General features: G+C 41.1%; 1 protein-coding gene across 7 annotated transcripts in view; it reads right to left on the reverse strand.

Annotated features, from left to right (window-relative positions):
• Nucleotides 1-12,463, reverse strand: part of RICTOR (RPTOR independent companion of MTOR complex 2) — a 108,119-nt gene that overhangs the window by 26,647 nt on the left and 69,009 nt on the right. For 6 of the 7 annotated variants that reach the window (XM_084833106.1, XM_084833104.1, XM_084833109.1 and 3 more), the window contains 10 exons: nucleotides 11,826-11,988; nucleotides 11,402-11,503; nucleotides 10,716-10,762; nucleotides 7,088-7,223; nucleotides 5,548-5,595; nucleotides 4,649-4,851; nucleotides 3,856-3,982; nucleotides 2,764-2,928; nucleotides 2,146-2,222; nucleotides 1,964-2,042 (listed from right to left, as the gene is read on the reverse strand). In XM_084833106.1, the coding sequence (XP_084689232.1) occupies nucleotides 1,964-2,042; nucleotides 2,146-2,222; nucleotides 2,764-2,928; nucleotides 3,856-3,982; nucleotides 4,649-4,851; nucleotides 5,548-5,595; nucleotides 7,088-7,223; nucleotides 10,716-10,762; nucleotides 11,402-11,503; nucleotides 11,826-11,988 (1,147 nt within the window). The remainder of the gene's footprint in view (nucleotides 1-1,963; nucleotides 2,043-2,145; nucleotides 2,223-2,763; nucleotides 2,929-3,855; nucleotides 3,983-4,648; nucleotides 4,852-5,547; nucleotides 5,596-7,087; nucleotides 7,224-10,715; nucleotides 10,763-11,401; nucleotides 11,504-11,825; nucleotides 11,989-12,463) is intronic. The other variant, XM_084833105.1, reaches the window with a different exon arrangement.

Here is a 12,463-nt window from a genome sequence, read left to right on the forward strand (position 1 = left end):
CACAAAAGCAGCATCACAGAAGCTCAGAAGAACAAAGCTGAATATTATGCTTAAATTCAGAAACCTTAACCCTGCCCCCTGCCCAATCTCATCACAGACCTGAGAGCAGTCCAGGTCCCTACCACACCTTCTGAAGGCAGAAACACAACTACGTTAAGACAGGAGGGGGCTAGAATATCAATGATGTGGCTATTTGGCATCTATTTCTGATGCTGTTCAATATCTACATGAAACCGCTGGGAGAGATCATCAGGAGGTTTGGGGCTGAGTGTTATCAGTGTGCTGATGACACCCAAATCTATTTCTCCTTAACATCTTTATCCAAGGAACGTATGGCTCCTCTGAATGACTGCCTGAAGTCGGGAATGGCCTGGATGAGGGAGAACAAGCTGAAGTTGAATCCAGGCAAGACAGAGGTGCTCATCGTGAAGGGTCCTAATTCAGGTATTGAGGTATGTCAAACAGTTCTGGATGGGGCTGCACTCCAACTGAAGGAGCAAGTTTGTAGCTTGGGGGTGCTTCTTGACCCACCCTGCTCCTGGCACCCCAGGTGGAGGCAACGGTGAGAAGTGCCTGTTAACAACTTCAGCTGATGCTCCAGCTACGCCCGTTCCTGGAACATGTGGATCTGGTAACGGTGGTGCACGCGCTGGTAACCTCTAGGACTGATTTCTGTAATGCGCTGTACTTGGGGCTGCCTGTGTATTTAGTTCAGAAACTCCAACTGGTACAAAATATGGCAGCCAGGTTGATCTCTGGGACATCCCATGGAGACCATATTACACCCGTTTTAAAATCTTCACACTGGCTGCCAATTTGTTTTCGAGCAAAAGATAAAGTGCTGGTTCTTACCTTTAAAGCCTTACATGGTCTAGGTCCAAGGTACCTTAGGGAGCGCCTTCTCCCCTACATCCCAGTCTGCCACCTAAGGTCCTCTGAGGGCTCTCTGCTGCGGCTGCCTAATGTGAGACTGGCAGCCACATGCAAGAGGGCCTTTTCCTTTGCCACCCCTCAAGTGTGGAATGACCTGCCGGTTGAAATGTGCCTGCTGACCTTGTTGAAGGTTTTTAAGCAGACATTAAAGACTCTATTATTCCGGCAGGCCTTCCCTTTTCAGAACTCCTGTTCCTTATGCTGATGTTTGTATACTGTTTTTAAGCTGTGTTGTTTTAAGCTGTGTTGATTTATTGTTGGATTTTTAAAAAAATGTTTTTAGTTCAAAGTTGTTTTTGTTGTTTGTATATACTGTCCATATGCTTTTATGTAAATGGTTTTAAAATTTTGTATGTTGTATTTCAATGTTTTAACTTTTGTAAACTGCCCAGAGAGCTTTGGCTATGGGGCGGTATAGAAATGTAATAAATAAATAAATAATAATAATAAATCACTATTAGACTAAGGGGGTAGAGCTGTCCTGTCATGAGGATGACTGTCCATCCTCATGACAGGAAAGTAAGTACAAAATATTAAGACCTTCATAATATTTTAATACATATTAAGCATTAAGGTTAATTTATGCAATTACATATAGCATGCAACAAAATCTCTGCCTAGAAAATATAGGGCAACTTGTGAGGTGAGCATGCATACAAGTTTATCCTCTCAGGACCTGGCATTTAAAGTGTGTTAAACTTTAGATTAACAAAAAATGTTACAAGCAGCTTTCCTTCCAAATGAATATTTAGGGCAGACAATTACCACAGACATAACAAATCTACAGCACAATCCACCCAAATATAAACATCTTAAGGCCCACTGGTCATGCTCTGAGAGTTGAGTATGTGCTTGAAGTTTCTCCTGTGGAGATCAATAGACTCTGAAGTGCTCAACTTAAGCATGATATTGCTCCCAAATGTTCATCATTGCAGGGCTGGCTTTAGCAAAGCAAAACCTCAGCATAGCAAGAAGACACACATTTCAAATTATGAATTCCAGAGAATGATTTGGATTTGTGAAGAGGTACCTTCTGCCATTTCTCCATTTGTTTTGTCACATAGCCTCGCTCGTTTAGATAGGAAAACCCTTTTGGAATGGACAGAAATCTGAAAAAAAATGCCATCATACACTATTTATAAATATTTACATGGATAATCAAAATGCAAATTAATTGGTTTGTTTTCATCTGGAGTAACATTTAATGTTTACCTTAAGAGCAGAAGCAAACCCTTGTCTCCAAGATGAGAGAGCGCTGGTTTCATTTGAATGAGAGCATGAAGGTTTGCCTAAAAGAGAGGGGTGGGGGGAGTTATGTTTCAGAAGAAGGTAACTTGCACTTAATTTATGGTTACACTGGAACTCTCTCTCATCAGTTAGAGAGTAGCAGCAAACTGTTGACATTAAATTATACTTCTTAGGTATGTGTGTTTATTCCCTATTCTAAGACGGGGTATAACCAACAGTGTCCTTCTACCAGCAGGGGATCCTCCGGAAAAGATCTGGGGTGGAGGGGCATGGGTGGGAAGAGGGGAAGGAAACTCTCATTGCATGAGAAGTCTGTTCCCATAACTTTGGTTTTATCCCTTAGTCAGCCCTTGAAAATCTATGAACAATGATTTGGGCTTACTCCTAGTTTCTTCCTAGTTTTCACTGTTTTTGCATTCACATTTAGAACAAGTCAACATTAGTTCATTTTATAAGCAACATTCAATGTTTACATCATGCAAAGTAGAATCACTGCAGAAAATTAAGGCGTTATTTCTTAATGAACTGATACACGACTACACGCGTTCATAGAGACTGAAGAAAGGGGCAGAGGATTCACACCTTATCTTCACATGCTTCATCGAGGATATCAAGTGCTTCAGAAGAGATAGCTTTATATTTGTCATGAAGCTGGGTGACCAGTAACTCGATACCCCAATTACTGAAGAATTCTACATTGGCCCTGAGCAGTACTCGCAGGTGTTTTGTAGCATACAACCTGCAGCTCTACAAAGGAAAAAAACAAATTAATGGAAAACCAGCAAGGGAAACAAGGTAGAGAAAAGTGGATTTTGTACACACATACACAGATAATTTGTCTTATTATACAGTCATTTTTATATGGGTGCAATCAGCACGCCATTAAATCCAAATTATAAACAGCCGTGACAATCTGGAGCACAATTCTTCATAGTCAAAAAGTGTGTTTCATGACAAAGCATGTGCACATACATACATACATACATACCTACATGCATATATATATAGAGCTCAAATTGTACTTCATGTTTCCTAGATTTATATGTAATACTGGGCAGTATCCAACCTACCTGTCTGCAAATGGGGCCCACTGCTGCTTCCGTTCAGCAAAAGGCCAGACCTGCCAATTCTGTTGCGCAAGCAGCACCTACTACTTGTGCAATGGAGATTTAGTGCTTCCAGGATCTAGCCAAAACACACTTTTCTGGAACAAGGAAGAGTTCGCATATGGGAGCTCCACAAACCTGCTCCAGTCCAGAAATAAGCATTTCTGCTCATTTCGGGGCTTTCCCCGAGAAGTGCTAAATCTCCACTGCGCAAGTGGTGGGTGCCACTCGTGCCACAGAATCAGTTGAGTTGGCTGTTCACAGGCAGTCACCACTGGATGTTGCCCATTATTTATATGTTTATCTCTCCCTTCTTCCAAGCCCCATCCTCACATTTATCATCACAACAATCCTGGAAGGTAGGATAGGCTGAGAGAAAGTGACTGGCCCAGTGACTGACCAACTTAGCTTCAAGGACAAGGCTTTGAGAAAGCATTTGAACCTAGGTGTTTTGGATCCAAACCCAACATTCTGTTGACTGTACCAACCTGTGAAAGCAAGGATAAAAGCATCCACATTTATATATTGTACAGGGCATAGCTATTTAGAACAGCTGCCCGTCACTTACGTCTGTAGATGCAGTGAGGATTTTAGAAAGGATGACTCTTGCTAATCCATCTCTGCTGTAGTCCAAACTAGAAACTGTCAGTTTGAGTAAGTGATCCTGGTTCTTCAAGGAGCAAAGATTAAGGAGACTGAAAGAAGATGGAAACAGTTAAACATGGATGGAGTCCTTTTAAGATATGTGTATCTACAGATATCTAAGGCAGTAACCTGGAAAGTGAGTTCCTGAGGATGTAAGTGTGTGGGAGAGAATTGTACTGATTTTTAAAAATCCCTCCATCTTTCCTTCCCTGCCTCTCCATTGGTTGCATCTTCCACTGTCAAATTTTAGATTGTAAATTCCGTGCGCCAGAGGCATTTTTTGGATGCTGCTGCTTAAGATATCCTAAAATGCGTCAAAGGCTAATAGGCTGATATTATTATTATGGAATTGAAAGAGAGGGAGTCAATAATATATTCTGTTCACCATGGAAAGTTTTTTTTAACCTGAAAAATAACGATGTGCATGATCTATAGATTAAACTTTATAAATGTGAAGTGTCGACTCTGGAAAGTATTAAGAATATATTTTCGACAGTTCCTTTGCACTCTAAATGTTTACATGTCAAATCTAACATGATATGTCTCCCAAAAATATAAAAATGAGTGTAAACAACCCACACCTAGCTACAGTTTAATACACTTCATTTCTAGAGAAATTTAGAAATTTTCTAGAGAAATTGTGAAACAATTCATATTTTTAAGATTCCAGAACCCAGGTATTTCAAAACATTTTTATAACTGAAGAGAATGCTTACCACTGAAACACGTTACACTTTTCAAGCATTTTCACGCCATGGGGATGACAGGAGAGCGTACCAAAAAACAAGAAGTAGTGCTGACTAAGAGTGTTAAGTAACCCATTGTTCTGGAGACTGCGTTCTGGTTTCAATCCAGAAGAAGAATTAAGCCAATGTACAATATCTTTTACTAACTCTTCAAGGTAGCCATGACCATCCTGCTTTAAAGTGAAAAAACAAAAGCTACTTCAGTTCTTTTTGCAGGATTTTTTCCTTCATTGAAAAAAGACACGTTTATCTCTCTCTTGGCACAAAGCAAGGAAATATCAAACAGACCAGTACCAAGTAAATTAAGACCAGAGGAAAACCTTTATTGTGAAAACTCTGGAAAATATGCAGACTTTAGATGCTATGATTTAACAATAAGATAAAGGACATGCAGCATAGAGGGAATACTAAAGCCTAAATGCAATAGTGCTTGGAAGGTGGTTCTTTTTTTTTTTTTTTCTAAAGAAACCCCTAAACTTAGGTTTAGAATTTCTCCAACATAAGAAATGTGGGGTGAGTCATCTGAGATACTGCTGTCAGATGATCTTGACATAAACTGAAAGTTATTCACGTGGGGATTATGGCAGTCACAACTGTAAACAACCCCAGGCAGTCCAAGCTTTCTAAGAGCTAGCAGCGGCAAGTGCAGAGTGACGCAGTTCAAGAACATGTTTCAACAAAAGTGGACTTGCACCCTCTGGGAATTTCCTCTCCCATGAGGTTCTGAGTTTTGTCAAACAACCCAAAGCAAAAAAATATAGACGAAAAAGAACAATGTTGATTTGTTATCCTTGGCGTGACACAGAGAATCAGGGATGCAATGGAATAGACTATATAGAAACTTTAAATAATTTTAAGTCTGTATCTACCTTTTGTTGCACCTGCCGTCCTTCCTTCTTTCCTTCCTGTCTTGCTTCCTGAGGGGCAAAAGTGCATGTTGGTTGACCTGTGCATCACCCCCCCCCCCCCATATCCTGAAGCAAGTCAGGCCAGTGCATCAATTTTTCAGGCAAGATTCTAGAAATATGAAACCTAGTCTTTTGGTTGAGTGGTCGTCAGATGGAGTTAACTGGCCATGCTTCCTGAAATCCATGCTGCTTTGTCTAAAGTATAGAGAGATTCCTGAGTGCGCTACTGTCTCTTAAAACGAATCTTCTATAGCATGTAAGAGATTAACTATGTGCCTATTATACCAGTTAGAGATGGATGAATCTCTCAGTTTTGGTTTTGCTCAGTTTCCCATTTCAGTTTGTTTTGTCTCCTTTCTACATCATGTTCTTTCAAGCAATTCCCCTAAAATGAGTTTTTGTGCACTATTTTCACTAATATATCCATTTTGTGCACATTTTTCACTAATATACACATTTTTAATGTATCTTTCAATTGGCAAAATGCAACACAATATTTTGAAAAGTTTGGATATAGAAGTTCAGGAAGTGCAAATTAGGTACATTAGCATTAAAATGCGAACTGAACAAATTTCTCCCCCATCCCTAATACCAGCCAAGCCAGGAGTGTCAAACCGTTTTCAGCCCAAGGGTCAAATTCAGTTTTGGAGGTTGCATTCCAGCAGTGGTGGGGTCGAAGACAAAATACGTGGTGCATAAGGCAAAGAGGGCAGGGCAAAATACCAGCATATTGTAGCTTAAAGATCTTCCTGCCAGTAACTATGCCTTAGGAGAGGCATTTCAACCCTTTGGAATGGGGAAAAAACTGCAAAAGCCAGGAAGCCACCAAATGATTAGTGGTCGGGGGGGAGGGGCCAGGGGCCATGTGGGGAAATTGGGACCCCAGGTGGGCCAGATTTGGTCTGCTGGCCTGAGGTTCTGAACCTCTGCTCTAAGGAGATGGATGGGCAGATTGGAAGCTGGCAAGTGAGATCTCTCTCCACATTAACCTGAAAGAGACCTACTGCTCTGTTTATTCAGTAGGCAGTGGCAGCTAGTGATTCAATGGCTAATCAGAGTGAGGTCAGCTCCAGTGGAAAAGCTGGAGTAACTAGAGACCAATTTGATTTGGCTTACCTGGTTACCTCCTCGGATGTAAGATTAAGGAGAAGGTTAAAGACTCTCCAAAAAATTCATACCCTTTTCATTTTATTAATGTATTTTGTTTTAGGGCTTTTACCAATGCATTTCTTATTACTTTCTCTTATACCCTGTGGATAAACAATACACTTTATACATTCCATTCCTACTCAATATTTAGGCCAGCAAATCAATATTTCCTGGCCTGCATTTTAAGGTTCAGAATTAAATATTCATATTGCACTTTCATGACACTTGGCAGACACGGTCTAATTAAAAATCTTCCAAGTTTTTTTAGAATATGCAAAATCCTTCCCCAAAGTAATGTCTGACTACAAGAAGCTGCCAATGGTTAGTTATGCCTAAACAAAACCAATCTTACCTCTTCAGATTCAAGAAGAAACTCAGTAAACTGACAACCCACAACTGTGAGCTGTTTGGACTTTGCATAATCTAGATCCAGGTTGGCATATAACTTGCTGCTAGGCTTGTAAAAATACATCAATCGTCGTACAAATCTAGTATCAAACAGAAGAATGAGGTGCTGAAAAAACCATTGCAGGCTTCAGACAAATGTGCATATTACTGCCTGTTTACATTGTTTTATTTATAATACAGGCAAATAGTTTTATCCTTTCAAGTGCAGTGCAAATGCCACAGTGTCATTAAGTTCTCCTAGAAGTTCTCCAGCAAATTGAGATCTGCTGTGAGGGTTTTCCCTGTGTCCCACCTGTGGCCAAGGCATGGCTTATTGGGAAATCAGAGGGAACCCTCTCTGTAGCTGCACTCAGCTTGTTGAGCATCCTGCCCGAGATTAGTTTGATTTCCTTCTCATTGTTTTTTGTCACACAGTGAATTTACTGCTTCATTTATTACCCTGAGTTATGGAAAAGACAGGATTCGTTTCCTAATAAATGAATAAAAATAATTACATTCTGTCATTCCTGTCCTGCTCCCCCAAGAGGGTTTATGCAATTCAGTGAATTTCCTTTCCTAAATCATTCACCTGTGAACACACACACATATGTGCACACACACTCACACTCACGGAGGTCAGGTAATTCACAACTGTAACTGGGGAAATACAGAAATGTAACCAGCTTTCCAGGAAACACACAACATTTCTTAACACACATAAAACAAATGGAAATAAGACATTATGAGAAAGAAAATGTTTACATTAAGGTTAAAGAAAGCACCGCTAACTTTAGCGGCAAGAAGCAGGCCAAAGAAATATCTAGACATGCACTTTTTATCATTTGCACATAATGAATTTCAGAAAACCTCTAATAATTTCAAACCAATCTTTCCCTTTGGTGAGCACTAGCTGATATACCCGGCGTTGCCCAGGATGTAATTTTGTCATAGGCACTATTTGTTAGAAACACATTAAGGTAGGTTTACACTTCTCGGAAAGGCCCCATAAGAAAGGTGAAAAGTTGAATCCACCAGACTTGATTAAAAAAGCACAACAATTATAATGAGCAGATTGAATGAAAAACACTACTAAAAATGCAAGAGACTGAATCTGTAAGCACTACTACAGTATAATCCGCACTGAATCTCATACCACTATTAAAATGTTCAGCAGAGGCTTCCTTGCTGGATATTGCAGGAACAGGGGAAAGAAACTAAATGGTCTCCACAGTCAGAAAAGAAACCATGAGTAAAGGGAAGGGAATAAACAGCAGCCAGCCAATCCAAGGTGAAGGAAGTCAGAGTGAATGGGAGAGAGACCAATAGAATGAAAGATGGCCAATAGGATGACTGGTAGCTGAAATCAGAAACCTGGCCTGTACCATGATTGAAAGGGTGTACTTGTTAGTAAGGGAAAGTATAAACAAAGTAATAATGTAACCCAGTGACTCCTGTCATACACTCCAGCAAGTGAGAATGTGAACTAAAAGCGGCAGGAACTCTAGGGCCCAAATGGCAGGCTCAGTGGTCCCTGTAGGGCAGCTCAGGGCAGCTCCCCCTTAGGCCCAGGGCAGCTCCCCCTTATGCTCTGTCTTATAGACGGCCCTGCAGCCAGCCACAAACACACAAACCCAAAAATCTTCAATTCAGCTACACGTAAAACTCTGCTATTTTGCCCTTCATTTTGCAGTTGCCTTCTCAATTCCCCCCAGTTCACTCTTTTATGAATAAAGCCCTAAGTCTCCACTCCATTGTGTCATCCCAGCCCCTCAGACAGGCGAGCACACACCGCACCACATTTCACATTAGTGTTAATCACACATTACTAACAGATACATCTGGAATTGAAAGGGATAAAGATATTTAACACTAACTTGCTTGCTCACTGCATATTGCAGGAAGAGGGGAGAGAAACTAAATGCTCTGCTCAGTCAGAAAAGAAACCATGAGTAAAAGGGAGGGAACAAACGGCGGCCAGCCAATCCAAGGTGAAGGAAGTCAGAGTGAATGGGAGAGAGACCAATAGAATGAAAGATGGCCAATAGGATGACTCATAGCTGAAAACAGAAGCCTGGCCTGTACCATGATTGAGAGGGTGTACTTGTTAGTACGGGAAAGTATAAACAAAGGAATAACATAACCCAGTGACTCCTGTTATACACTCTGGCAAGTGAGAATGTGAAGTAAAAGGGGCAGCAACTCTAGGGCCCAAATGGCAGGCTCAGTGGGCCCCTACAGTGTGATTACACCCAGGGCAGCTCCCCCTTATTCCCTGCATTACAGACAGCCCTGCAGCCAGCCACAAACACACAAACCCACGCACAATTTTTGACTTTTATATATATAGAAGATTACTAGCTGAATGACTACCCTTGATAGCTCTTATGTGACCTCAGATATGGTAAAATATTTTTTTTACCTGACTCGTCAAAGCTACATATGGGAGGTTGAGAACCCCTCCTATAAAATCATATAAGCAGTCTGGCCTGGTTTGCACGACACGACAGCCCATGGGTTAAACAATCCATGGGCTCTCATGCACGAATGGGAGACAGCAGAGGTGCTGCCTGCAGCGTGCCCACCACTTCTGCATTTCCTTAGCAACCCAAGATTGGCTCTGTCATAGGTTGCTTAGTGTGTTGTCCAAACCTGGAGCACTGGGTTGTTTAGGGGCTAAACAAGCCAGTGGTTAATCCATGGCTTGTTAACCCAGTGGTTAGCCCATTGTATTGTATCTTAATTAAATGCACACCAATATATGGCTTCAAACAAATGCATACTAAACTATACATTTAGCCTTGGCTATAATTTCAGTGGGATGCAGCAGGTTTAGGGAGAACAGGAAGACAGGAGCCCCCTTCCATAAACCCTGTTCCATTCATAGAAGAAAGTTAGGATCCAGGCCCATAAGTCTATTAAAAAAGTCTACAAAAAGCATGGCAAAACTGTTGGTGGTCATATGGATAGCAAAAATTTAATTGGGATTAATGGCTCCAAGTTACTGAAATAAACAAAGTTACAAACTAATGGGTTTATTCCTGAAAATATTTTCTGCACTGTGGATGTATATGTGGGAAATCTACGCATTTTGATTATTGCCACAGTCAGTAAGAGCTGCCTTGTGGAGTCAGACCAAGGATCCATTTAGTCCAGTATTTGCACTGAGTAGCATCTCACAAAGACCTTACATTTTGCCTTCAGAATTCATCTGTCCGTTCAAACCCCCTACCCATTAAAGCCTTGCTTGTTACACTGTCCTAAACCTACTACCAGAAGTCTGGTGGCCCACAATTTGGGATTCATTTCTTATACATGCCCTATTTATTTACAGCCTGTTGTTCTTTTTTCTCAGCCTACATCTGTTAATTCTTATGGGTCAGGCTGGATTGACGTGTTGTTTTCTGGATCTAAAATACATTGTCGGCAAATCCTATTTTATCATGGTAGCTGGCATGAAAAATAAGTTTATTCCAATGTAGCCACTAGTAGCTAAAATGTTAGCTTCATAATTTTACAAATTAGGAACATGTTATCTCCAAGACATATTGAAATATTTTCTTAATCTGATTTTTCTCCACATGGTAGCTACATACCTGTGCAACTGTTCGTCTTTGTTAACCTTTAGGTTGATATTTGGCCACTAGAAAACAGCAGATAAAGAGTTATTATAAGAATTGCATTTTTCTTTCTTTATTATTACATTTATATCCTCCCTTTTTTCCTCCTCCAAGAAACCCAAGGAAGCTTACATGGTCTGCCTTCTTTTCATTTTATCCTCACAACAACCCCATGAGGTAGTTTAGGCAGTGATCTGGTTCGCATGACACGACAGCCTGCCGTGGCTGAATTTACCCACATGGACTGCTGCACTGTGCTGGCTTGTGTGGCTTGTAGTGTCATGTGAACCCAGGCACCAGGGGTTGTTTGAGGGGTAGACAAAGAAAAAGCCATGGGTTATTTGGGGTTGTCTAACCCTCAAACAATCCGTTGCCTTGGTTCGCACAGCATGACAAGCCACGGCAAGCCTGTGAGCACCTGGCACGACATGACAGCCCCGTGGATAAATTAAGCTATGGTGGGCTGTTGTGTCATCTGAACCAGATCAGTGACTGGCCCAAAGTCACCCAGTGATTGACTTCATGGCTGGGTGGGGACAAGAACCCAGATCTCCTGAGTCGCAGTCCAATATTCCAACCAGTACACTACACTGGCTGTCATTATCAATTCCTTTTATTTCAATTTATTTAAAAGTTAATTAGAACATCATTTAACAGCTTACCTTAAGTATGGTCCCTATCAGATTCCAGTTCCACTCAAGATTCTCTTTGTGATGAAGAACCTGGCTATCTTTCAGATTCAGCAACAATGCTTCCTCTGTGTCCTTTTACAGCAGAAGAAAGGGGAGAAGTGACAGTTCATTTTACTGCAAGATTAGCTCCACATCGATAGGCGCTGTAAAGTATGTTATTTTAACAAGCTATGACTGTATGTCCACAGTTGCGTTTTTTAAAAACACAACCAAACAGAAGTGCAAGGTGTGTCAAATTCTAGTGAAATGGACTCCCCACCCCACCCACTCAACAGTTCCTAGTAATCCAGATGGGAAAATTCAGGTTAAAATGATAAAGACAATTAAAAGCTTTGTACAGAGAGCATGGAAAGTCACATTTCTGAGAACAGGCATTTCAGTAAAATAACTCTACCTTCAGACTAAAGATATCTTTCTGCACACGATATTGATCCCTTCGCTGATGTGTTGATATGGCTTTCTGAACAATGTGATCTAGATGAAGGCTGTAAGGTTTAGGTCCTCGTTTCTTCATTTCATGAAAGCGTTTTAAGCAATTTAGTGCAGCACTGGCTCGTCTACCAGGGGGAAATGTTCATACAGTCAACATTTATCAGGCAATAACTTTGCTGTAATATTGCTGCCCTTAGTAAAGATCTGAAGGCCCAGGCATTCTATATTTCCCAAATAACTTTGTGGCAATACATTTCTTAAAGGCCTAATGAAGGCATGAGCAGCAGCCCTCTCTGCGGCAAGTTGCCCAACCCTTCTCCAGGGCATTAGAAGATTTTCCAATGCAAACTGAAACTGTTCCTATGCAAATGAACCTAATCTGCATCAGAAAATTTTCCAGAAAACCATATCACTGGTTACAGATCCATAACTGGTGTCCCTCCGCTGATAGAAGGCTCTTCAATCCAGTGCAGGCTTCCATCAGCAGAACAGGAAGGGAAGTGATTTTCAATTATTCTCACCGCACATCCTAAATTTGCTCTGGAGAGTTGCAGGGCCCTTCAGAACAAGTGTGGGAGCTGGTGTGGGGGACTTGCCAAA

The sequence above is a fragment of the Heloderma suspectum genome, chromosome 2 (genome assembly GCF_057233095.1).
Source record: "Heloderma suspectum isolate Gila_16-S chromosome 2, 16-S_ref, whole genome shotgun sequence".
NCBI classification, from domain to species: domain Eukaryota; kingdom Metazoa; phylum Chordata; class Lepidosauria; order Squamata; family Helodermatidae; genus Heloderma; species Heloderma suspectum.